This window comes from Anguilla anguilla, chromosome 1 (genome assembly GCF_013347855.1).
Source record: "Anguilla anguilla isolate fAngAng1 chromosome 1, fAngAng1.pri, whole genome shotgun sequence".
Classification (NCBI taxonomy): Eukaryota; Metazoa; Chordata; class Actinopteri; order Anguilliformes; family Anguillidae; genus Anguilla; species Anguilla anguilla.
The window spans coordinates 58,775,945-58,803,899 of NC_049201.1; the positions used below are offsets into that span (position 1 = coordinate 58,775,945).

The following is a 27,955-nucleotide window of genomic DNA, read 5'->3' on the forward strand; positions in this document are numbered from 1 at the left end:
CCTAGGATTATAAACAGACCTCTAAAATGTTAACCGATCACTAAATTATCTTCTAGAACAATGGTAAAGATTTGCACTATTCAACAGTTCGCGAGAAAAATGAAAGTGGTTAGAAAATTGGTATCATTTTATTAAACTACAGTTTCGGAATTGTACTGATTATGCTAAATAAAGACCGTTTAAGTGCTAGATTTCGGGAACTATAATAGAAAAAAATATTTGAAGTGAACACGCAGTGTCATATCGGTTATCGTTTCTTATTTTGTCGCAATATTTTCGCAAGGTAACCCCCTGATTATGTGCAATGAAGAAGAGGAACACAACAATTTACAGATGGTTCGACATCTCATGACTCAGTGCAGTGTTTTGCTACATTTAACCAAAAAGAAAGCATTTTAACCAAAAAAAAAGGTGCAACGTGTGCTTTAAGTAATCCTGCACTCAATCGCAAATGGCTTCGTTTCCTGACTCCGATCTTCAGACGTGCCCTCTTTGTAAGGAATTGTGCGGCTCCTCTGCTCCAATATCGTCCAACTCATCTACCTCATCATCTTCGTCTCATACCTCAAGCTGCTCTACCTCATCTTACAGAAGGCTCCATGTTCTACCCTGTCTCCACGCCTTCTGTAGGCAGTGCCTAGAAGGGCAACGCAGTCCTGGCGACCCCTTGAAACTTCGGTGCCCAACTTGTGACCAAAAAGTCTCCATCTCCGAGTCCGGGGTGGACGCGTTGCCATCGTCGAATTTCCTCTTCAGCAATCTGCTGGACGTTGTGGTTTCCACCGAGGAGCAGAATAAGACCAATTGCAGGGGGCACAGCCACCCCCATGGTGGCCTTCTTCGGCCTCACCACCTCGGGGAACCTCAGTGCAGTTCGTGCGACGAGGGCAACCCTGCTACCTCACACTGCCTGGATTGCCAGGACTACCTCTGTGATAACTGCATGCGTGCACACCAGCGAGTCCGGTTGACCAAAGACCACTTCATCGAACAGTTGCTGGAGAGCTTGCATCTCACCAGCCGAACCAATAACTCCAACACTCCAGTGACCCTACCCCAGTCCTACCACTCAAACTACTCGCTGCTTCCCGTCTTCCCGGACCGGACAAGATACTGTCAGCAACACGACAATGAGGTGAGTTCATTTTGTCCCTCCACGATGATAGTGTGACCCCTCATGCATACGCATAATGCAAAATAGCATTTCCCAAGGATCAGCAATTTCCAAGACTTTGATCTATTGCCCTGGTGATTTCAGAGTAAACATTTGCATAGAAGCCTGGAAATCCATGAGTTCTGTTGCATTATATTTGGACACACACTGCATTGCATTTTGCACATGTAATATTCTGTTGTAGTACAAGTATTAAATGTTAAATAGGCCGAGCCCTTGCCATAATAAATATTAATCAGAAAGTAACCTGTTACCTTAAACTGCAGATATACAGTGCTGATCTACTGTAATTCTGCAGGTATACATGAGGTATGTACTGTACAGCTAGGTTACACTATATTTCGCTATATGTAGAAGTAGTTTTTAATATAAGAAGCTATTGAAGTTGTAAATCGGAAACCTGACATTTGAGTTAACAGAATACCTTCTCCAATTTTAAGAATTTTCATGTAGCCCTTAAAAATTTGCTCTGAACAGTTGATTGTTTCTTCTGGGTTTTTTCTCCAGTGAAGGGATTTCTTTAGACATTCTGGTTCTCCATATTCAATAAAACAGGCTGAAAAGTTTTTGGGTAGGATTCTCAGCCAGGGTTCCTCTTTACCACTCTCTGATTGGAGCTAGACAGATCTGCTCCACTGATTATAGCTCTCTTGTATCTCCCTATAGCACAATAAATTATTTCAAATCTATGCAGGGGGTATATTCTGATCATGTGATAATAGTCCACTATGTGCATGACCAGACTAATATGTCGTGATTGCTGTAAAATGTTAGCAGCAACTTCCCCTCCAGTAGCTAGGATCAGAAGAATGGGAAAGTCATAGAAGGCCCCAGGCCTTCACAAGCGGAAGTACTCATGGGAACAAAGTAACCAGGTTACCTATTGCAGTCAGGTATGTCCAGTTGACTCCTATGTTACTAGGGTGCATTTGAAGCCTTCTACTAAGAGAAACTACTAAAAAAGTAGCTGTTTTCAACGTAGAGCTAGAAGTTGGCACAAGCTGCGGCTAAAGCTGGCTGATCCCAGTAGAGCAGGATCACTTTATTGTTGCATTATCCTCAAGCTATAGAACATCTGACACAAAATGCTCATTGGTTCAGAGAGGAAGAACAGATGAAAGCTGCAGTAGAAGGTGAGCATGGGTTCTGTTAAACTTCTGTCCACTCCTCTGCAACAGAGGCTGAGCGCATGAGATAGAACATTCTGGAAGTCCTTACAAAGGAAGGAGACTCTTGGAGAGCTGTTGCTGCCGCTCTTGTCCAGCAAGTTGTGCAGGGGGACAGTGGTGATCTGGGAGTGGCCCAGGGTTGAAGGGGGGGTGGGGGCATGTAGCAGTAGAATGGGGGAGGTGCGTATACATGTCCTGTGTGCATGTGTGTGTGTACGCATGCATGCATGTCTGTGTGTGCTTGTATTTCCATTTGTGTTTGCATGCATGTTAAAGTTGATTGGAGGTTGGGGGGGTGGCTGATGAGTCTCCTGTAGTGTTAATGTTCTGTCTCACTGTTTATGCCTCTCATTGAGCAGAAAATGTCTCCTGGAGTTGGAGAGGGTGTTTAAAGTAGGGCAGTAAAAGGAGGAATGTGGTCAGGGGGCGGCGGAGGGGGAGGGTGGAGCTGTGTGGTTGCGCGGTCCAGGCGTTTGCTGTCCTGTTCAGCTAGGACATCTGCGGGAGAAGTTCTGCTGCATGGCAGTGCTCAGTGACTGAACATTCCTGCTCAGTGGGGGGGGGGGAGCATGTGGGAGAGGGGAAGGAAATCCTGAATGTGAGAGGTCAAACAATAGTGTCGGCAGTTAGGAGGTCGGGGGGCTGGAGTCAGTCTGGTGAAGTCTTAATGGGCCTGAATGAGCATCTCTGACTGCAGGTAGAACCTCCTGTCTCCACAATGGGTCACTCGTAAAAGCGCAGCGATTAAACCTGATTAACACTCAACGTCATAAATGCCACTCAGTCCCTTGCTGCAGCCTTTGAATGCTCGTGCCCCCCCCTTTTATTACGGTTTTAATGAGGTATTTCCTATTAACCTTTTACTGGTACATAAAGGTATGAACACATCCCTTTTTAGTCTCAGAGCACGACGACTTGAGGGTACCTACAGTCAGAGCTGAACGTGCTGACCACAAGAACAGAAATCCTTTTCAAATGTAAAAAATTAAGCTCAAGCCAATGGTCCAGTGAGTGCCTGTTCAGTAAATAACGGAAGTGGTTGCATAACTAAAACGGTTACAAATGAACTTCAAGCGCAAATTGCAGAAGTGTCATTAATTTCTGTATTCATTCTTTCATTTATACTAGGTCCTTGAAAATGCATTTTACCATGTGGTTTTCACAGAGAATTTAAGAGGAGGGGTAAGATAATGTTCCAGTCACGTCAGTGTCCAATCCCATAATTCAAATAATGTGATTTTACTTGGGTTGTTTGTAGTTTTATGAAGTAAATAGTAATTTTTGTTTAAGAAGGTGTTTGTTTTTTCAAGAATTCCTTCTCTGACATTCTCTGTGGGGATATGGTATATTTACGGCAGTACCTGTGTTTTTGGAGTTCAAATCCTTTTTTCTTTTTATTCTTCGTTTTTGTTTTTCTGCAGTCATCATTTAAGGATCTGAACTGAGCAATTGATGGTTTTTCACAAATCAAAGAATGTGTGGCATTGAACTGTGTGTGCACATGTGTGCTTGCTCATGAGTGCACAATCATGTGAATGCCCCATGAATGAAATGAATAATTGTGGGGTCTTGCTAGAATCCCTCCACAGGACATTGGAATGATTTAATTGAATGGATTTTTATTGCCAATTTTCTGGACTTGAACTGTTGCCACAAGCAACATTTAATTACGAAAATGAATCTAAATCAGGAGTGTGCCTTTTTTGTGAGGTCCATTTTAAATCCCATTTTTTTAATGCCATGATTCACAGAGCTTTCCCCAGACCACAGTGGAAAAGCTGCTGGAAATTGATTTTCTGGGAATACTGGAAATCAAGTGGCTCTCTCTCACAGCACACTCATGCTCCATCTTGCTTCTGATGTTGTCCACATACAGTGAAAGTTTTTATTAGCTGGCTTATGTAAGAACAGACTTCGCTTTTACTCACTCCCTTTAAATTATTTTGGGTACTTCAGTAGTTTGCAGATAGCTTTAATAGGTTAACGGCCATAACTGTTTATAGTGAAACCGCACAGTTGAGTAGGATGTGGCCTAGAGGTTTAATGTTTATGGTAGTTTAGAGTTTTATGCCTGCTGTCTGCTGCAATGCTCTCATTAAGAGCATGGTATTCACGCAAAATACTGGAAAACATTAACAAGGTTCACGCTCTCTCTGCCTGAGTGTTATTGCTGTTATCTCTTCACATATCCTAATAAACTACATAATGGTAATGTTGTAAGATATAAGATGTGTAAGCGTGAAGTCATTTATTTTAAAGTTATCTTTAAGTTAATGTTGAAGATATGGCTCCTTTATCGGATGGCAGTTAGCCAGTAATGGTGGACGCTTTAGAAATCACAGTGAGTCTATGTGCCCTGGTGGAGAGGGTCCTAGCATTGGCTCTGCTAATCCCGTGGATGCGTTTGGCTGTGGATTGAATTGTGAGAATGTGCCATCTCCATGGTAACTCCTGCAGAGGGGGCAAGCTTCATGGGAAAAGCCCCACCTCTGAAACTCTGGCTGCTGTCTTTTCTCCCCTCAGGCTGGAGGTCAGAGGTCACTGGGTCAGGCCAGAGCGAATCCCAAGCTGCAGCATTGTGGGCCAGGCAAACGACATAAACATCAACCTCAAAACCCTTTTCACAAATCATTGTAATGACCGGCTGTCATGCTCTCAGTATTTTATCAATCCCCTTTATATTCCTGTTTGAGAAAAATGTCATCTAGTTTCTGTGTTTTAACAGGCTTGGTTGTAATTGTTTTTACAAATGGAGGAAACATTTTGTGGCCAGTTTCTTTGCAATTTAAGACTTAACCTTGTTGAATGGATGGGGTGTGCGGTGTAGGCAAACTACCATTCTCTACAGCAAGTTATATATTTTTTACACACGTTCTGATGGGTCACAACTTGAGTGAATGACAAAATAAAATTTCCATAGCTCCGTCACGGCTATCTGAGCCTTTAGGAAGGGTGTGAGGAAGTGCATAAGGAGTTCCAGTCAGTCTAGACAGTCTAGAGTTAGCCTGCCTTACACCAGTGTGCATATTTATGTATCTATTTATTCCTTCATTCATTTGCATAACTTACTATTCACATCCCGTTCTGCACTCTGATATACCTTACTGAAGAGAACAATGAAGTGTAATGGTAAAAGCATGTGACAGGGGCTTAGGAGCCCTGCTTTTGACCCACAGGCTAAATTCCCAGGTGTGGCTCTTTTCAGTGGTACCGTTGAGTAAGTACCAGTACGGAAACCTTACCTTTTAGTGAATATCTGCCTGTATTAATGATTAGCGTGTGAAAGATGAAAGCTATGCAAGAGGCCTAGAAACGGGTGTGTGCTAAATAAATGCCGTAACGTAATATGTTGCCGAAACATTTCAGAAACAAGCAGGTGAATAGAATGGCAACTGGCCATTCAGCTACAGTATAAGTGGCTGCTCTGAGCTCAGTAGGCTGGTCACACGCTCACTTTTGTGTCATGTCGTGACATGTTTCTGATCTGCGGAACCTGGAGCCCTGGCTATTTGTCCTTTATCGGGATGGATGAAAAATTAGTCTTTTTTTATTGTAAAAAAGGGGGCTATTGTAAAAAGATATTCTTGTTCTATTGATTCAGTCATGTTATTATCATAATTGTGCATGTTGTAATGGACTGGTAATTTACTTTAGATAAGAGCATTTGCAACAGCAAACCAAAACCTGATCTTCTGGACTAGAGAACCTGTGACGATATTTGCTTCTGAAAAAAATATTTGTGGCTTGATATCTTCACAGTGATAATGTGTAGGAATGGAAGAGTTAAAAGCAGCATTTATGCCCCTGGACACAGCTCTTTTGCTTGTCATGTGAAATCTAAACCCAAAATTCTATATTTTATAACTGCAATATGCTTTGTCATGTGAGCAGCTGTTTTCAGTGAGTGCTGCCTCTTTTTTTGTTCTCACAATAGGCAATTGTTATTGCAAATCAGGTGTTTACATATAGGCCTAGGCTGTTTTTGCTGTTTAAGTGAGAAAATGTTTTAGTAGCATAAAATTGTTGCACAGTGCAATGTTGAGTTTTGTCTCGTCCCACCATTTGAGGTCTGCAGTTATTGTATATTTCTATATGAATGTACTGTCGGTACTGTTTTAGATTTTTTTATTTATTATGGATCATAGTGCTATTTGTTGGTTTATTTGTATTTTATAAAATTTGTATAATGTTCATGTTTGGGTAATATATGTTATGACTAAGTGCTGTTATGTTGTGTTATGTGTTATGTGTATGAGGGTGTTTAGTCTTAGATGTTATAGCTGCATATTCTTTTTGTTAGTCTAGTTGACTTAGTGGCTACCTTAGAAGACTAGTCTGAATTTTACCATAAAACAATGAAATATCAAAAAATTTAAAGTAAACTATTTCATGATCGTAGTTGTCTAGAATTGCCACCGGATCTGCAGATATTCATGTAGATGTTCTGACAGTGGAGAAGATTAGTTGGATTAATGTATCCATGCATTGTAATAATAAGTGGGTCTGTTGAGTAAGCAGACCTCTTCATTTTCTCTTCTGTGGTGGATGGGCATCTTGCGCTTATGCTAGCAGTGTAAAGCCTTCATGTAAGGCTTGCCATGTCTGCTCCCACTATGTGACCTGCCAAACCGTTCTTCATACGGACAAAGCTGTGTATGTATAAACAAACAAATAAATGCATAAATCTAATTTCATTTCCACTAATGCCCCCTTGGTGTACTGATAGAACTTAACCAGAAAAATAGTTTTAGGTCACTTTGCTAGTGCCTTTTATGAATTTAAAAACCTCAATCAGATCCCCCACCAGTCTCCTTGTGCTAAACCTGAAGAGAGCTGGTTGTAATTTATGTTGCCTTGTAACTTTTACATTTTATACCAGGAACCAATTTAACATTTTTTGTATTTTTTCACTAGTTTATATCTATCTTACAGAACCGCCCAGAATACTTTGTTGTTTGACGACAGGCTTTGTACAACATCAGCATAACCTCTGTAATACTTTATTTTATTTATATATGTTTTATATCCCAGCATCCTGTTTGACTTTTTTATAACTACAGGACAATGCTTAGATCCTGACAGACTTTAATCAGCTACTATCCCCAGTTCATTGAACATTTAGATTTTTATGTAAAAATTTTTTTAGCTTTATTACTGTTGCCATTTGTCTCAAATTTGCCTAATTTAAAAAAATTAAGATTAGATTAATTCTAGATTAATTTTGCGGGTAAAAGTGTTTTATTTAATCTATATAATTAACTCATTTGCTATTATTGTCCCTGTCCAGATGATTTTTGTATAGATGGAAAAGCAGAGGTCCCAACACTGATCCTTGTGGGACACCACTTCCCACAGCCCTTCGCTCAGATGAGTTTTGTCCTGCGGTCCCAGTTACCACTCTGCCTTTATGCAGTCTGTAATGGCGTCGAAACAGGCTGACCTGGTGGGGGAGCAGAATTACTCTGGAGGCGCAGAGTTTATCAAAGGAACTGATAGGACAGGCTAGAATGGCTTCATGGCCACAGTTATTTGGCCTCTGTCGTGTGTTTGAGTGGAATTAGCTCTGTTTTAATGCCTTGCATTGATACTTGGGTGTATATTTCACTGGCTTTTATTACAGGACAAGATTGATGTAACACTATGCCAAAATTGTTAGTCCTTTGATGTTCTTGAGTGGGTAATTCTGCTCCTTTAAATCATGAACTCTAGCCACTAATTGAAAATGCAGTGTTTGTCTGGCTGTTTAATTGTGTAATTGAGGACAGCATGAAGAATCAAACTGATGTTACAAAGAAAAAGGGTTCTAAATATGAAACATGCAGTTCCTGTGGGAAAGTGAGTATCGGTTGCACAGGGAGGTGGTGGTCCATCTGGAATGTGTTTCTGAGGCCCTGTACTGGGCTTGAGGTTTAGACCTAGTCTGGCGAAGGTGCTGACTAAACTGTCTGACTCACAGACATAGGGGAATGTTCCAGCTGTCTGGTCAGCAGCTGAGGTAATCTTGTTAATTCATCAAGTCCATTAACCCCTTCCAGAGCTCTGTCTCTGAGTAACTATTCTTGATTTCCATTGACTACTGAAATGTTTTGTTTAAGTATTTTGTATATGTGGTGCAGATATTGCTTTGCAGTCTTTAGTTTCCTTCAGTATTGTGCAGAATGGTTTTTTAATCAGTGCTTTGTTGTTGATTCCTGTGTTCTTTACCTGTAGTAATCTTAGGAAATTATATAATCATTTATTTGTTTAATAAAAAAGCTTGCCTCACAAATGCCATGAGTAGCAATGGACAAAAAAAAATAGAACTATTTAAAAAAAATAGAACAAATAAAAAATAGGACTCATGAAAGGGAGGTGCCTTTGTATTGTAACACTGCTGTGCACATAGTAATATGTGCTTGGATACATTTTGTATGGTCCTGACTTCTGACACACACACACACACACACACACACACATAAGCATTTGCACATGCACATGCAAACAGTGCCTTCCCGCCCCTTGCTCACCCTTTCGTTCTACCACGTGCTCAGTCACGATTCCTTCCCCACGCTGCACTGGGGCCCAGCTGATACTGTTTTGCTTCTTGAAAACAACCAATCAGGAGGCCTGGCTGTTAGACCCACCCTTCACACTGGCTTTTGAGATTTAAGATCGGTCCTGCCAGCTGTATTCAGTGTGCATGTGTGTTCGTGTGCATGTGTGTGCGTGTGTGCGTGTGTGTGCACGTATGCGCATGTACATGTGCCTATGCATGTGTATTTAGTACTGGGAAGCCCAAGGCCAATATTCTTGGGACCTCTGAGGTATTTGTTGACCTATGGAACCAGCACATGGGAGTGAATGGATGTCCATGTAATAAATGTTGTCATTAGCTTGTTAGCTCTTTTGTTCTACTTGGTATTAAATTTACGTACTCCTTCTATTGGAAGAAAAGGCTTGTGCTAACAAGCAATGCTCCAAATGACTTTATGCGGCCAACATTTTCTTTTCAAATTATATTTTGTGATTCTTTAAAACTATTTTGTTTTTAATTTTCACAAAGGATTTTAACTTTCTGTGACGTAAAAAGTAGATTTCCATCGCTATGTTCATTCCATAATAGTTCCATTGGTTAAAAAGGTATGTAAATCTATGGAATTCAGTTGCTACATTCAGAAAACAAAACAGAAAACACACACTAAGTTTTTAGTCAAGAGGTCATTTACCATTTGTTATATCGCCGTTGATAGTGAAATGGCGTTGTATGCTGATGGTGGTGTTATATATCTTTCTATGCTGACACCACAGATGTAGAAGTTAATTTGACAGGAACTACTAATCTGGACCTCGATTTTCAGGTAGGCTATTAAGGAATATTGATGAAGGAAATGTACAAAAACACTGGAATTTTGTAGCAAAATCTTATGTTCAGTATGGATCTTTTCTGAATGTAGTTATCCCACAATAGTTAATATATAATGCAAATATTATAGCATATTTAATTTTTTGTTCAAGGCAAAATGTACACTTGAATATACATTTATCAAAATGTGATCAATGTGACCTTGTGGCAATGCAAGTCAGTACTTGAATTCTGTACAACACCATTGAGTGTGTCATTACATTGAATCCCAGTGTTTAGCATAATTAGTCACTCAGAAGTCCCAAATGCATTTAAACAATACACAGCTACACCTCCCCTCCCCATGTCAGAATATGGGCATATGACATATTACTGTATTGTATTCTTAATAACAAGAATTTATGTGTCTGCAACCACTTTGGTGGGTCACCATATTAGTGTGAAACTATAAAGTGTTTGAGTGTGAAACTATACCATTTCTGGAGTTACTTGTCCACAATACAGCAAGAAGTAAAGCTCACTGCATTTAATAAAATAATAATATATGATGTGAAATTAATGATGGCTGACATGAAGACATTGACAGGCACATGAAATACCTGTTCCTGTTTCAAACATATTGAGTAACAACAATGAGAGCGAGAGCATGTGTGCCTATGAATCTGTACGTGAGCTTGTATGTGTGAGCATATGTGTTTGGCTGTGTGTACCTAGCTACTGTAACTATATTGTGAAGTGTGTTTGCAGTACTACCCCCTACCCTCTCTTTAGGGTTCCCTTTTGTGCTGGTCCTTGCCCTCTACTCTTTAAAATATACAGAGGGCTGAACAAGGACCCTGCTTTGGAAAGCTCTCCCAGTGACTTTCATTCTCTGCCTGTTGCAGTGGGTGCTGAGTGTCAGGTCTTTCTGTCAGCTTTAAAACGTTTGAGTGAAGCACAGTGGACTGTTTGGCGTTTTTTTGTAGGAAACCTGATTGTGGAAGAGCAGTTAAATTTAAATGCAGAGGAATGGGACACCCTGTTCCTCTCAGAGGAGACACAGTAGGTGGACCAGGACAGAAAGCTAGTACATGGCCTAGTCATGGTGACTCAGTGAGTGAAACTAGCTATGCCAGACATGAGAAACCACACAGCTTGATTAGACAGATGGTACAGGGAGATGTAACATATACAGTAGAAACTGCACCATTTGATAAGCCAGGCAACGACAGGAGCTTTAACAGACAAAACAAACCACACAACTGAATCAGACAGGGGAGACCCTCACAGGAGACAGGCAGGCAGACAGACTCTGGGGTGGTTAGAGAGGTCAGAGAGAGGCCAGGATAACATCTGTCTATTTAAAGTTTGTACCTACCGTGCACTGTTTTTCCCTTGTCCAAGTATTGCTGTTATCGGTAGATAAACTTTTGCCCTGTTAAGTGACCTGTAATGTACCAACTATGCGTGTGCCTGTGTATGTATGTGAGTACATGGCTAATGGCATTCGTATGCATTTCTGAGCGTGTGTGCGTGCATGCTCACGTAGGGGGGTCACCCCCAACCTTCATTTAGACTTCATTCAGACCCTGTCTCTGTCACATTTTTAAATAAAAGAAAATTGGAATAAATCCTGATTTATTGTACAGTATCCCCAAAAGTATGGGAACAGTAGAGTGAAATTTGTTATTTTTGCTATATACTTAAAGCAGTTAGATTTGAGATGTAAGAATGTGAGACAAAAGTACAGACAATCAGCTTTTATTTCAAGGTATTTACATTCATATATGTTCTACCATTTTACAAAAGCAGCCATTTTTGTGTTAAGTCCCTTCTTTTCATACTGAAGGAGTTTTTACTCTTCCAGGTTCTCCTCTTCAGGATCTATATGTGTTACCTGGCCAATGGTGCAAAAGTGGAGAGATTAAAGTGGAGTTTTAGTTGTTTTTTGTGATAATTTACTAAGAGCAGAGCAGTTGTAATGACAGTAAGATGTATGTGAATCCAGCTCTTTCATGAATAATTTACCTCATCCATTTTGTACTTAAACACCTGAGGACATCTATGTGACATGGACTTGATTAAAGTGCAAGCCGTTTGATTTGCCCCCCCATAAATAAAGATTAAATGAACGAACAATAAAGTGAATCATTTCACATGTCAGCTTGATGTCACATGGCAACTTTACTCTTAAGCACTGGCCAGTGTTAAAAACAGTTCCTTCATTTTTAATGCACTGAGACCAACATTTTGAGCTTGCATTCCTCTCCCTGTCTTTGAGAAGTTTTGAAAGTGTAGATGTTCAGGACCTGTAAAGTGTCTTTGTGACAGTTTTCTGTAAAAAGCGCTATACAATTAAAATTGAATTGAATTGAACCTTGGCGGCTTTAGTTTATTGTAAGACTGTCATACGATTCACGCAGGCAACATTTCTGTCAGCAGAAATAACCTTTATTTTGCTAGCCATGCTGAAGAACAGGCACTTCTTTCATGCGATCTGAACTTCACTCTGCCTGCCTCACTCAGTGAATTTATTTCTCAGTTTCTGCCATCATGAAGCCACCTGTAAGAAACAGATAAAATGTGAACAGATAGGTACATTTGAACAGTGTTCTATTTTAGATCTCATGTAGCATTTCCAGGCTGTGGCAGTGAGGCAGTGTTTTTGTTAGGTCTGTGAATGGCACTGTGTTCCCTCTTACATCGGCTCCAGTCAGAAGAGCTGGGTGGCAGCAGGGGCTGGGATGCGGGGGGAGATCTGGGGGGGGGGGGGGATGCGGCTGCTTTTTGTCAACAGGATGCCCTCTCACCCCCCCCCCCCCCCCCCTCCCTTTAGCCTTAACACAGGCATGACCTCTGTACAGCCTACTACTATTCAAAGCTGTGAGAAGTCCTTGGAGAATGCTTGTTTTAAAAGTGGGTAACTGGAGTTAAATTGGGACTCTAGGCATATGTGCAGCTGTTCCTTACAGAGCACGGTCACAGATCTAATTAGCATCTGATCTAGCCTTTGGTAGGACTGTTATGTGGAGGGGTCATGGTTGTATTCAACATACTGTAATTCGTGATTTCACTCCTCTGATTGAAATGATTTGGTTCTGGTCCATTTCAGTCATTTCCACACCAATGATGAATACAGCCTTTATGAGATGTGACCAGCGCATTAGAGAAATTGCTTTAGTGAAACTTGCATTAGCATTTTTTTTTTGTGTGTGTGTTTTCCATGTGCTGGAAAAAGAGGGCAGGAAGCAAGAAACTGTTTATAGAAGAAAAGGAAATATTGGAGATGGAGGTGGCTGATATTGTACTGTCACTGTCTGACTAGCAGTGAAATTCTTTTATTGCAACCCACTTGTTGGAACATCAGATGTAGGAATAACCCTGATGTTGTAATGGAAAAATTGTAGAATACATGGTTTCTAAGAAGGAATCAGGTAATTTAATTTTATTTCATGATCATTTCATGCTTCAGGACTGCACGACACTGTGGCTAACACAAGTTCAGATGCAGCTTGATATTGGGGTTTGTGTGCTATAAATGTTTGTGTATGTAATGTGTTACTTGTAAGAATCAAATTGGTGTGACAGTGCAAACTGTAAAATTGCACCGTCAAAGGGGAAACTAGCCATCACAAGGGGTTTGTGCACATTCCTGCAAACGTGCATGAAACTGTGTGTCGCACAAACATGCACGCAAGCTGTTCATGTACTGTGGTGGTTGTTTTTTCTTCAATGAAAGCACTCTACTTTTTATTTTGAATTTGGAAAGTTGATGTTTACGCAATTGGAAATAATGAACCCTGTCAGGATGCAGTGGGCATTGTCATTCACCTTGTATTATTGTCATTTCTAATGTGTTGAATTTATTTTCTTGGTTGCATTGTTTATTGCAAACATGCCCTGGTCTTATGTAGGGCAATTTACAAAGCTTTTATTGAACATATTACACATTCACACAGGAGGATTTGAATTTAAGTGCCCTTTTCAGTGCACTGCTCAACAGAAGTGTCCCACCGGCGATTCAGACCTGCAACCCCTGGCTAGAATACCCTGTTCTCTAGGCTGCCATGCCTCACTGCTGCAGTTAGGTCAAGTGTAGATGGTTCTGTCTGTGGAAGGTGACCCAGTTTGCTAGTGATAGGTTTGGACAGGGTGATGTAATCACTATATAGACCTGTTGACCCACCATGCTTCTCTGCACAAATGCAAGGGGCTGAGCCTCAAGAGCAAAGCAGTATTTAAGTTCCTATTCATTTGGTATTGCCTTTATAAGGTACCCTCTTAGCAGTTGCAATGAGAAACGGGAATTGGAGATATGGTTTGTTGTCAATTTATTCATGTTTATCATTCAGTTTAATGCTTCACATTCGGTGGAAGATTTTATGAATATATGACTATAAATTCCAGCCTTTGCTGTTACATCATTTGCCATGACAGCATTGTTAATCATCTGTCATGACTGTGGTAAATGATAGTAAAGGGATCATTTCATTTTTTTGTGGAATCCCTTCTGTTCTAGTTCCTGATAGTACTGAATTGTATGACATTACATCCTAGCAAGATGCTAAATATATAGGCATTAATATTTAATGAAATACAGATTTATGGATAGTAGGCTGATATATCAAGATAAAAACATTTATGTTTTAAGTTGTCATGTTTTTTACTGTTTTGTGCTGATTCAATCCATCAGAAATAGACTTTGTTTTACTCAAATATGATGCACTTCAATTTTGATTAAAAACTATTCAGTGTAAATAGTTTACATTATTGAAGTACCAAAGGATGCAAAGATTTCAGCTGTTCGGCATGGAAACATGCTGTATTCTAATGAAACTGTTCAATTTTTAAAAAATGCTTGAAAACAATGTGAAAGAAATAGCAGAAACAGGAATCTATCCCTTTTAGCAACAGGAGACGGGAGCATGCATAAAGTCAGACCGTTGATGCCACTGTAGGAGGACGGGAGCGTTACACAATGGGACCGGAGCCCCAGTCCTCTGAGATACCTCAGGGCCTCTGGCTATGCTGCCACTGCTGTTGTAGCGGTTAGCACAAGAGAGGCTAGATGTGGTTCAGCTGTGGGTCATTTTCACCTGACCTTAGCCAACAGCTCTATTTAAAAACATTTTGACTGAAAGGAAAATGAACACAGCATATCCCCTAGGGTTTAATCGACTTAGGTCAGAAACTCAAAAGATTAATTTATTTCCAGCATAGACCCTTTTATGAAAAGTGCGTGTGTGGTGGTTTTGTCTGTAATCCTTCACAGTTGGTTGGAAGGAAGATGCAGGTCTAAGCTTTTGGAGGTTGGCTGGTCATGGAGGCCTACCTAAGGCCAATGAAAACTTTTAGTTCACCACTGCATTGATTGGCTGTCACTTCCTGACTCACCCAGTGACATTCAGCCATTCAGCTTCATCTTCCTTTTCTTAGATCCTAGCACTTTATGTGTGGAACACTTAAATTAAATGCAATGCTGGTTGGCAGAACAAAGAGCCTTTATCTCTGCAGGGAGGTGGTCTCTTTTAGAGGTGCATCATATGAAAAAAGTCTTGCTTCATTGTGGTCATAAAAGATTTCCACACCAAGGAGTAATGTTCATCCAGTTTTTTTGTACTTTAAATTACACTCAGTTATAATGTAGTGGTTTTCACCTCCTCTGTTGTTGCCTAGCTTTGTTCTTGGGATGCAATCACCGGTTTGGTTATATTTCTGTTATATCACTTTCTTATTTTCGCTATATAAGTGGTGTGTTGGTGTATCTGGACCAATCCATGGATCTGACTGAAAACATTTGCTGAGGATGATTCTGGTATGGAGAGAGAATGCCAAGATCAAAATTGCAGCTATGGCAATGTTGTTTTGAGAACTCAGAGTGGTTGAATAAGCAGATTGGTGCATATGAGGTTGCTGGGAATATGAACAGTTTTGATTCTGATCAAATTTCTCTCCTCTTCCATAATTATAACAGTAAATCAAACATTTATGTGGGAACATGAGATACAAGTGCTGTTTGCTTTGACCTTAACTATTTGTAATGAACTGCAGTTTTCACCCCCATGTGTACACATTAGCATTCGCTGGAATACATAGAAAACCAGCTGCTGTATTGTGTACAGTTAAAAAAGTGACATAAATTCTCTACTCAAAGTTAAGTGCAAAGCACTCTCCATGTTAGCTTCAGTACATTCTCTTACTGAGCTGTCTGTTGAATGACCAAAAGTTGTTCTATCTGTTTCTACTGTTGAGAAATTGTCTTGCGCAAGAAGACTGGACAGCTTGAAGATAAGTATACATCACAGTGGCTGCTATTAGCATGTCACAACAAAGACAACTAATCACTGTCTGACAGTCCAATGACAAAATAAACAATATCGATTTATTTTAAAATAGCATATATAATTGATAGAATAGCACTCTTGAAGAGACAAATTGATGGATGCACCGGGGCTAAGCAGTATTTGGCTCAGTGTTTTGACTGTTACTATGGAAATGTTGACATAGTTAACACACCACACCCGTCGTTCGTCTGACTCCGTCGCAGTAATGCCTTTGAATGCTTATAAGATAAATGTATATCTTTAAATCTCTGCAGTGTAAGCCTTTTGTCCTTGGCGTTTGGCCAGTGGTAACTAGTTGTAATGCGGTGCTGGGCTTTCAGATTCACTCCTGCAGGGCCTGGAGGGTGGGAATATATCCTGCCTGAAAAGGATTTTAATTCTCCCAAGTTTTTCTTCTTCATTTTGCGTGTCTACGTGCAAGCCTGCATGTCTGCATGTTAAACTATATGTGTTCTTACCTCCTATGTATATCAAATGTATATATGTGTTCTGTTATATTTTACATAAACATTGATGCTGGATCCAGTCAGCTATATCAGCTAGCCTCTATAGGAAAAATAAGCACATCTGTACAAATACATAAAAATTGAGTAGCTATAAGGTTTCAGTCACGGTGTGCTTGTGGTTTTTGCAGAATGGGACTCAGTAAGTGCTGGAGGAGATTCAGAGATACAGTAATGTGTTCCACTGGCTTAGGGGGCTGAACCAGCCTGCACCTGTGTGCAATGATTACAGTTTTCCTCCTCTCCTTCCTGTCCCAGGTGTTCCGCTTCTTCTGTGACACGTGCTCCGTGCCCATCTGCAGGGAGTGCAGCGTGGGGCACCACATGGGCCACAGCTTCATCTACCTCCAGGACGCCCTGCAGGACTCCCGCTCCATCACCATCCAGCTGCTGTCTGACGCGCAGCAGGGCCGGCAGGCCATACAGGTGGGCCCGCTGCACATACACACACACACAGACAGAAACACATATATGCACGTGGACACACACACACATGCACGCATATGCATGCACATGCACACACACACATACACACACACACCTGCACACACGTGCAAACATGCGCATCCCTACATTCTTGCACACACACACACACACACACCTGCTCACATGCATGTACACACGCACACACACACACACACACACGTTTGCAAGAACACAGAGATGCGTAAAACGGGTCTACATATTGCCACATACTAATACACATACACACACAGACAAAGACACATACTTACTGAGAGGAAATTATTACACAATAAATTCATTTGGTTCCCACATCTCATACATCAAGCTAGGGAGCCGAGACCGTTCAGGAGAGACTGCTGCGTGTAAATGGCCCTTTGTTCTGTGGAGTGTTCAGTGCAGCCTTCTCATCATGTGTGTTATTTTCCAGGTACAATGTACTGTTATAAGATAATAGAATGCACACCCCATCTATAGAGCATATGGCTTGAAAAGCAGCTGGACGACTCAGCTCTCTGTGTTATCAGCACATTACAGCCGTCACGTGTTTACCTCACAGTGTTTCTGTGAATGCAGTGTCTGAAAGACTATTTCAGTTTGTCTGCTGTGGGGAATCTTTTTTTTTTTTTTTTTGGCTGATTGGAGTGGCAAAGGTGCTCCTCAGAGAATGAGAGGAAATAGAAAATTGAAGCTTGAAAAAGACGCCACCACTTGTTAATTCTAGTATACCAGTTATAGTCAGTTTGTATAAGTTCAGAGAAATGTGATTACTTGCAGTACGTCGACCTGTATTTCGCAGTTTTGCAAGCCTGGAAATTCCCTTGGTTACTTCGCTGTGCTTAATGATATAGAATATCCCTGTTCAGAATATATTTCAATGGAAGCGTTTTGCTGGACTGCATGTGTATCTGTCGAATGCTCATGCTTATTAGAGCTGGTAAGCTGGTAATCATTTCTGCGGGTCTGCCAGACTCTGGCTCCTCCCTTTATAACTGTGTCCACATTTCAGGGGACTCTATGAAGAATTGATTTAGTGTTGGATGCTGCAAAATGGAACATTTTACTGAGCAGTGTCTGCGCACGCATTTGGAGATCTAAGCATTTATACAGCTGCAGGTTTACTGGCAGAGTTCAGATTGATTGCTTTGCTGAAGGGTACAACTGCTCACCTGGGAACAGGACCGCTGGTAATGACCACTACGTCACTCTACTGCCCAAATAGATGCAACAAAAAATAATCATTCTAAAAAAAGGAAACGACAATGTGAAGCAGACATATGATGGGGAAGGGCTGAACAAGCAGGCTGTTAGGGAGCAGAGCAGTGTAGCGTGTGTGTGAATGAAGGGAGACTGCGTGTGTGTGTCTATCTGTCTGTGTGTCTGCGTGTCTGTGTGCACGCGTGCTTGTGTATGCGTGTGTCTCTCTATGTGTTTGTGTGGTTGGAATATTCATGTGTACACAACATCGGTGTAGCTGTGTGAGAGAGAAACGACAGAAAGGAGACCTGCATTCTCTCCATAGTGGTGTAAGTTTCCAGATCTTTCCCCTCTGTTTCTCCCTCTTCAAAAGGAGAAATGAGGAGGAAAGTGCAGAAAGAGAAGCCAGAGGCATTATTGTGTGTGCAGCTTTTGTAAATCTGAATTGTGGGGTTTGAAAGGAGCTGATGAGATGGTGGCAGTTGGCACACAGGCCCCACCCCCTCCCTCTCCTGGGGGGGTTAAATTAAGAAGGGTGGGGGAGGCCGCTGGGCTAGCTGACAGTTTGTATTGTGGGGGGTGATGGGCAGAGATGGGTCATTAGTGAAGGACAGAGGAAACGTTTCTGTCGCCCTCTTTCAGAGGCTGGGAGAGGCTGGAGGGGCCATGGGGGATAATGCCCTGGAGAATAGCCTTCACATCAGCCTGTTGTCAAGGAGATAAGAGGAAGCCAGCTGTGCGCTGGCAGGGGGGTCGATTGAAAAGAATTGTAGGAATACGTCCACCTCTCATGCGTCACACCCAACCCCCAGTCAACCACACTGCCACACGAACGCACAGACACATCCCCACGCACAAACACATGCACATGCACGCATGCACACACACACATACACACACATGCAAATACAAGCACACACACACACGCATGCACGCACAAACACGCACAAACACACACACACAAGCACACACACACGTATGCACGCACACATGCGCATTCACACACCAAGACACATCCCCACACTCGTATGCACACCCACCCACTTGTTAAATCTTTATGGGTTTCAGTTTAGTAAGAGTTTGTGTCTAATATATGGGGGGGGGGGGGGGGCTCATGTTTCAGGGTACGGAACTGCATTGCATGGGTGACCGGTTTTAGACTCATGCTGTGTCTAGGTAATCCTGTTATTCCACAGGGTTAATCAGCCTTGTGCTTATGGACTTGCAAGCATACGCTGGAGTTAAACAAAGTAGAGGGCTTTGAACATAAAACGCCATTATAAATAGACCTAGTCTGCAAAAACCACATTTCATCCCACCAAATCTCATTTACAGGAATTCAGCTCCTTTCTCCTTGGATACAATATTATCTGTTCCAACTATCTGAGAAGGGCATGTTCCAGGGGGAGATAGACTTTGTGCTGTGGACATATACACATTTCACTAAACGTGTGTATCTGTTAGCTGTAACTATAACTTTGGGTAAAATAGTTTTATGCATTTCTATGTCCATAATGGACCACTTAACTGGCCTCTGACTCCTTGGGTTTTGCCCAGCCTTTTGGTCATTTAATCATGATGTATTTTCAGTGAGGTTTTGAAATGATAGTAAGGTGCTAGTATGGCTGTCTGGCACTCTAAAACCACAGCGGATTCTTGTCAATTGTGTCTCCAGTGACGGTGCCACCGACCACTGTAACATACCCTAACTCACTCGTTTTAAGGGTAAACAGCCACGCATGTAAACAAGTCAAAGTCGCTTCCTCTCTGAGCACATTTCCACACACTGCCACAAGTATTATCTCCTGTGACCTCTGACTCTGAATCTGCAGCCTGCCAGTGTGGTAGACCAAGCGGAGGCCTTGCCCCCTCCCCCCTTTGACTATGTCAGCCTGTTACCGTCTTAGTCACACAGCTGCTGCTGGTTCTATGTGAATGTTAAAATGATTTTCTGATACATGTTTTATGTCAACAGGATGATTCACTTGAAACTGAAATTTTACTGCTTCTTACTTGACAGGGAAGAACAGATCTGTTGGGGGGCCCCCTGAAATAAGTGCTTTTAAAGTTTAAGGAAGTTGCATTTCTAGCCAATCCCAGCTTTTTCCACTGTGGCAATAGTGTCAGAGGATTACATAATGCAGACAGCTGTGCTGCCTGTGAACAGACCGTTTCTCTCTGCTGTTTCAGCTGAGCATCGAGAAGGCCCAGGCCATCGCTGAGCAGGTGGAGATCAAAGCCAAGGTGGTGCAGTCAGAGGTGAAAGCCCTCACGCTGCGACACAAGAAGGCCCTGGAGGAGCGCGAGTGTGAGCTGCTGTGGAAGGTGAGTGCAGGACTAAATGAGCATACTGAGTGTGTCACACTAATACCTGCCCCCAAGGAAACGCTTTTTTATGTTCCTTTGTTCCTGTGTACGTGCCTGTGTGTCTGTCAGTTTCAGCGGATCTATTCTCTTGGCATAGCATAGAGATAGATGTGCACCGTCTAGCTCCAGTACAATTTATTTTTATAAGGGTACTTCAGGGGTGTCTGTGAAATGACTGTGTGTGCAGGCTCTAATAGATAAGTGCATTTAATAACAAAATTAAGCAAAGGAAGTCTTTGTCACAGTTCACACTGCAGGGTTCTTTTTATTAGCAAAGGGGGAGAGGGATGGTCTGTTTAAGGATATTTTTTTAATTATTATTTTTTTTTAAGTCTTCTGTCTAGCGACATACTCTAAACACAGATTGTTTTATTTGAAAAGGGATTAAATTATAAAACATAAACATTAAATAAAAAATTCCACGCCTGTGTATAGAATCTGTTCCTGGTAAGTGGAATATAATCTTTTTGGTATATCCATTTACGTGGACCCTCCTATGTTAAGCCCTGAATTAAGGTTATATTTCTGTTACTGGAATTTGAACAATACCTTCTTTCATGTGGTACTTAATGAGGGTCAGATGGAAATGGCAGTGGACAAATGGTCACCCTCCATCTTGCAGAAACCACACAGTGAGTCCAGTGATTCCACTGGTGTCACAGTGGGGAGACTCTCTCTGCCCCAGGCAGCTTACTATTGACATGCCACCCTGTAACTACTCCTGTCAAGTGCCTCAACCCAAGCAGAACTGTGATTGATTAGCACTTGATTTGGCAACCAACAGGCAGACCAGGTTTCTCCTGTAAGTTAATGTGCTTCTTAACCAGGTGTCGTCGACTTTGTGTCTGTAGTGCAGATAAAAGCTTATGTTTTCCGGACCGTTCTTTATTGATGCCTCTCCCATTCCCTGATCAGGTGGAAAAGATTCGGCAGGTGAAGGCCAAGGCCCTGTACCTGCAGGTGGAGAAGCTACACCTGAACCTGAGCAAGCTGGACAGCACCATCACCACGGTGCAGCAGGCTCTTGAGGAGGGCCACGGCATGGAGATCCTGCTGGCCCGCGAGCGCATGCTCACCCAGATCCAGGACCTGAAGGCCCTGCGGGGGCTTCTGCAGCCCCAGGAGGATGACCGCATCATGTTCACCCCCCCGGACCAGGCCCTCCTCATCGGCATCAACTCCATGGGCCTCATCAGCAGCGGAGCCTTTGCTCCCATCACCAAGGCTACTGGCGAAGGCCTGAAGAGGGCGCTGCAGGGCAAGGTGGCCTCCTTCACCGTGGTGGGCTACGACCACGACGGGGAGCTCCGGCTGTCGGGTGGGGATGGGGTCTCGGCCGTGGTGATGAGCCCAGACGGGACCCTGTCTGTCGCCGATGTGACGGATCACCAGAACGGCTCGTACGGCGTGAGCTACCTGCCCAAAATGGAGGGAGAGCACCTGGTCTCCGTGCTCCTCTGCAGCCAGCACATCGAGGGCAGCCCCTTCAAAGTGCTGGTGAAGTCAGGCCGCAGCTATGGGGCCATTGGGCTGCCCGTGGCCTCCTTCAGTGGGGAGGGTGATGGGGATGGCCAGCTGTGCCGACCCTGGGGTATCTGTGTGGATCGGGAGGGCTACGTGGTGGTGGCAGATCGCAGCAACAACCGCGTTCAGATCTTCAAGCCCTGCGGAACTTTCCACCACAAGTTTGGCACCCTGGGGTCTCGCCCCGGCCAGTTCGACCGGCCTGCAGGCGTGGCCTGCGACTCTCAGAGGAGGATCATTGTGGCCGACAAGGACAATCATCGCATACAGGTGTTCACCTTCGAGGGCCAGTTCCTGATGAAGTTCGGAGAAAAGGGTTCCAAGAACGGGCAGTTTAACTACCCCTGGGATGTGGCCGTCAACTCGGACGGCAAGATCCTGGTCTCGGACACCCGCAACCACCGCGTCCAGCTCTTTGGCCCAGACGGCACGTTCCTGAACAAGTATGGATTCGAGGGGGCACTCTGGAAGCATTTTGACTCCCCCAGGGGTGTGGCCTTCAATCAGGAGGGCCACCTAGTGGTGACGGACTTCAATAACCACCGGCTGTTGGTAATCCGCCCGGACTGTCAGTCTGCCCGCTTCCTGGGTTCGGAGGGCACAGGGAATGGGCAGTTTCTTCGTCCGCAGGGGGTCGTCGTGGATCAGGAGGACCGCATCATCGTCGCCGACTCCCGAAACCACCGCATTCAGGTGTTTGAGCCCAATGGCAACTTTTTATGCAAGTTTGGGACCCAGGGAAACGGATTTGGGCAGATGGACCGTCCGTCGGGGATCGCCATTACTCCGGACGGAATGATCATCGCCGTCGACTTTGGCAACAACCGAATCCTTGTGTTCTGAACCCACAACACCACTCTTTTTGTTTGGAAAAATAAATCTGAAGTAGGGGAGAAAGCATTACAACAGGAAAAAGGGATTTTAAGGTACACATTGGAAAAATCAGCCATTGCTTCTGGTGAGAGTGTCCAAAGTTTGAGAGAATCATTTTTGGTCATTCTTTTCTCGCGTTGATCCCTCTAACTCATCATATTTCTGGATTTTCACAGGCTGTGTGTGATCAAATATAGTTCTGTGTATCCATCAGTAACCTGCTAGACAAAAAACTCTCAATGTCCATGTGTACCTTAAAATCTTTTTTGCTGAATCGTCTCAGGGAATTTTTTTGCATTCTTGAAAGAGTTTATTCTCTGCATCTACCTCATCTAACTCATTTGAATGTACTTTGTGTTTGTTGTGCAAAGATTTAGTCCGTAAAAAATTTTATAAAGAAGAAAGTAAAATGTCTACCTCAGTTCTTTTTTATTTAAGAGAAAAAAGAAAATGGTTTGGTTTATATTTGCACAGCTCGCACAACTTTTCTACATTGTTACTGTGCACATGAAGCAATTTAAAAACCTCTATATTGCTGACAATGTTCAGACACAAGGCCACATGTTTAGGACAGAATGAGTGTAGAAATTTTGATTAATCTACTATTTTGGTGCGTGTTGTTCATTGATATTTTATTATAAATAGGTCTCCATTTACTTTATAACTTGACATAACTCAGACATTTGTATACAAATGTTATTTACTGGAAACTGCAGCTCTGTTCAACCCACGTCATACTTTACTACTGGTACTGGTACTAATACAGTATTGCAGTAGAAATAAGACGATTAATTAACAGGCAGTATAAACGGTTAACTCCGGTTAACGGTCTTCACACAGCTTTAAAAAAACCATTTTGTTAAGTACAGTGTTTTAATCTTATCATTTATCTTGAGTATGACCCTCATATAAAGACAAGCCTTTAAAGAATATGATTGGCATTACCAATGTCCTTGATAAAGTAGTACAAATAGTGTAAACCCCAAAGAATGCGCCTTCTCTCTGTTTGCAGCGCACCTTACTAGAGAGAATGAATGACTTTCATAAAGAAACAGATGTTTCTTTTAACTGTCTTTCTGGAAACTTGCCAAAAATGTTTTATTTGGTGAGGAGGATTATTGTTGTATGAAGATTTCCTCAGGTTGCCTGAATGAACCAGTATCTAGAGCACAAGGGTGCATTTGCCAACATGTAGTTCTCAAGACTGCCGAAAGAACAGCCAGCAGGCTTACACATGTAATGGGCTGTGGGAGATTTTTGGATTTAATCCAAACCTTGTAGCACTGTGGAGTACATTTATATTTATTGATTTCCTTTAAAGTCTAGAAAGACCAGGCCTATAATGGTAGTCTGGCTCAAGGAAAATACCAAAGTTAGAATAGCAGCACAAACTACTTCTTAAGGCTGGCTGATCAACTTTTTAACTTTTGTCTTTTTAAAATAATTGTTGACTATTTGGTCGTGCCCCCCGACTCCCACCAGAGAAGTACTTTTGATCAGTTGAGCAGAGACATGAATTGTTTGTTCATGTCTTAATCATTAGAAGTATGAAAGTAGAAGTATACTTTTGAAACGGGACATAAATTTATTTTTAGTCAGTTGGAATTTGGATATGGTTAGTCCAGTTAAAATAAGAATCATAGCATAAAATAAAAGTAAGAAACATGGCACTCACATGGATTTTGCAAGAATTTCTCGGCCCTGCATTGATCTGTGTGCCTTTTTCTCTTTAGTCAGAAATTTTGTCCTGTCTGGCTCATTTAGGTTTGTGTTTGCTGTTGATTTAAGTAAGCAAGCAGGAATTTAAGTCATTATCTTTGTTATGTTAAATATATTTTCTGTTTGTTTTTCATTTCCAGAAGGGTTCAGGTTGTGCACTGTAAATGGTTTATTTCAGGTGGTTTTATGTCATGTTAAACAATGACAGCACTAAATGATTACAATTTCACTGGCTGCTTCTGCACCACAGCGCTTTAAGACCCTGGATTAAGATTTCTTATGTTTGAGCTAACTAAAGTTTTTGTGGAGTGGAAAGAAGGAAGAGTTTTCCCCTTTATAATTTAGCATTAAATCCTAATTTACTGAAAGCCCGTCTTCGGACAAGGCATTTTCTTGAAGTGTTTTAGCTGACTTGGCTGTCCTTCTTTGGCCTGTCACACAGGTTTCGAACAGTTATGGTCCAGAAATGTTGGAAGGCCTGGATTTGTTTAATCTGAAACCAGCTATGCAGGATCTGACATTCTTCATGTCTGAACTCTGTATGTGGAAATACCTACATTGGCGAGTAGCAGGAAAGCAGGTCATACTCACCTGGCCACACCAGGCATGCTGCATGGAGCGCAGTGACTTATTGGCATGCAAACACTTAAGTGTAATTGGAGGAACTGCCCTTCAAATTACTACAGGGGGTGGGTTCAGACGTTTGTGCTCATTGTTGTGCCTTTTATTGTGGAAGGAGGATAATGAGTAAGGGTTTTTCAGTGCAGTTCTCATCATAGTGGAAATGGTGAGGGCTGGATGGTCAGAGTTTCTGAGATCAGGTTATGTGACTGAGTTGGAGAAGTGACATAGTTATGAGAGGATTGGTTGATGATTACTATATGGCTTTGAGCACCATCTTGGTGTCCTCCTATTAGGCTAGATCGAAGTCTCATCAAACAGTAAAGTATCTCAGCATCTTTTTCTGCTTCACTGATCCTACTTCATCTTAAGCACAATGGCATCTCATTGGAATGAATGTATAAATGTGGATCTGGCATTGATGCAATGAGAACAGTAAAATACTTTTGAAGTTCAGTCAGGAGACTTTTGAATCAAGTAAAGGATGTTTGACACCTATTTACCAAGTAAGTAGCACATTGTGGAATTGTGATGAAGCAATACAGAACACAGAAGCCCACTGATTCAAACAGACTATCTGAAACAAGGGTTCTGAACCCTGGTCCTGGTGGAGTGCTGGGTCTGCTGGTCTTGCTTATTACATAACATTCAAGGTATCCATTAAAGCAGGTTACTACAGTTAATTCAGTTCAGCTGGCTTACTGGGCCTGAATTGGTTGCTGATTTTAAGAGGAAAAGAAAAACCACCAGACCCTGTGGCTCTCCAGGGTCAGTGTTTAGAACCTTTAATCCTGACTGGCATGATCCTTCTTGTTTCAGTATTCACATACATGTTAGCTCTGCTTTCATCTTGTGAAATTTGAGATCATTAGGTCTTCACTCTATGAGAGGTAAAAAAAAAAAAAGTATCTCAATTAACAGCATTTGTAGAAAAATATGGCTGTAAAAAAAGTATGTTGTGCGTGGCTTTGAATATTAGTGTCTTCTCCCTTGATAGATGGCTTTACATGGCCCAGGCTGCATTTAGCATGTGCCTTAACACTGCTGCAGCTGGATGCAGGCGGCTTTAACTCAACACTGATGCAGTGCAGCATGCATGGCTACACTTGCAAGAATCTTTTTAGTCTTAAGATAAGCCTGACCTTTTTAAGCACATGCTTAATCAGTGTACTACCCTTAAAACACTTCTTTAAATTAAACTGACCACCATTACTTAAGGGCATTTAGGAAGTTGTAGCTGCTTGGTGTCTTATCAGTGTTGAATGTGTAGCTGTCATAGTGACATTATTTGGGAGTGTATAGTGTTGATCTGATCTCATAATGTTAACTAGTCGAAGAGAAAACCAAAATGATTTAGAAATTTGCTGCTTTCTCTCCTTGACTTGAGCAGATAATGTAAAATTCTGTATTAAGAGATGACTCATCATTAGACCTTAGAACAGCCAGCTTTGTCTTAATAAAGCCCAATGCCACTATAATGGCTTTTGAGTACATCGGTCAAGCTGAGTATCACTCTGAATATGTAATTTAGAAGCTGTGTACAGGTGACTTGGCCAGCAGAGCTGTGTGTTATTCTGATTATTTTCTTTCCTGTCATATGGGTTTAATACCCACCCCCTTGTTCTTTTTCCTTATGGATAAAAAGATGAGTAAAGTATACCAGCTCATACTTGCATGGTCTTAGACCCTTTTTAATGATTGTATCATATTAAAAATCTATATAAATAAAAAAAAGAAAAACTCAGGTAGCTTTCCAGAGCTTTGATTTGAAGCTCAATCAGTTAAATGTTTGTGTCCTGTAGTAACATAGTAATTCTTCTGTTATTTCTTTGTCCATATATACCTCTTGATGAAACAAAAGAGAATTGTTTTGTAAAATTGTGTTCAGTCTCACTTTCTCCAGATTACCTCTGTTCAATTTATGAATATACAAAAGATTGTGACAGCCATGGAACTAACAGCTGTATTGTTTTTGAACCTGGATTAAATGTTCTCTTTTTTTGTCATACCACTAGACAGCCAAGAGCAGATGATCTGGGTAGGAAGCTTTTTGATTGCTGTGACAAAAACAGTCCTCCTGACCGTCCATCCAAAGATAGATGCAGGCAAACCTGCTATGAAGGGGGAGTTTAAAATGTTTAAAGACTCGAGATTTGATAAATCTACTTTATTACACTGTATTATCCTTAAAGGTAGGCTTTAAGTCTGGTAGCTATTTGGTACCGCCCCTTCCTAGCCCCTAGTAATCTGGAAAAACATTTCCCAGAATGCACCTCTGACCTCTTGGCTGTTGGTGGTGTGTTTCAGGTAAACAGAAATCCACTGAATGTATCCTCATGACAGTCCACAGAGAGGCTGTCCTGTGACCGCCTGTGTTTAGCTGACTGTGTCCTTGCCTCCCAGGAGGTCTGCACCCAGGCTGGGAGGTTAGATATTTTTAAGAGAGGGGGGTGCTGGAAGTGTTCTCAGAGGGCACAGTCCAGTCCCCCCAAGTCCCCTCCCAGCTTCCTCTCAGGGCTGACTGGAAGCAAAGGTCTCAGATTCACTCTGAATCAGGTGAAGGAGAATAATGTATGTTGGTTGTCTGCAACCATCTCCTGCTGTCTTTGTGGACTTTAAACATTTTCTATGCAGTTTTTTATGTCCTTTGTTTACACATAAATAAAGTTGTATTTCTCGGA

At 41.9% G+C, this 27,955-nt stretch overlaps 1 protein-coding gene across 1 annotated transcript; it reads left to right on the forward strand.

Moving 5' to 3' along the window:
- The first annotated feature begins 428 nt into the window (after positions 1–428).
- trim71 (tripartite motif containing 71, E3 ubiquitin protein ligase) lies at positions 429–27,955 on the forward strand. Its single transcript, XM_035414188.1, has 4 exons — positions 429–1,135; positions 16,770–16,937; positions 20,361–20,495; positions 21,453–27,955. Exons 1-4 carry the CDS (start codon positions 452–454, stop codon positions 22,902–22,904), a joined length of 2,439 nt encoding a protein of 812 aa, XP_035270079.1. The 5' UTR covers positions 429–451; the 3' UTR covers positions 22,905–27,955.

What these genes read in the sequence shown, in the direction of transcription:
- trim71 (XM_035414188.1), top strand. Translation starts at nt 452, where the DNA reads ATGGCTTCGTTTCCTGACTCCGATCTTCAGACGTGCCCTCTTTGTAAG. An exon ending in GTCAGCAACACGACAATGAG is followed by an intron (nt 1,136 to 16,769) that starts GTGAGTTCATTT and finishes TTCCTGTCCCAG; the next exon opens with GTGTTCCGCTTCTTCTGTGA. An exon ending in AGTGTGAGCTGCTGTGGAAG is followed by an intron (nt 20,496 to 21,452) that starts GTGAGTGCAGGA and finishes TTCCCTGATCAG; the next exon opens with GTGGAAAAGATTCGGCAGGT.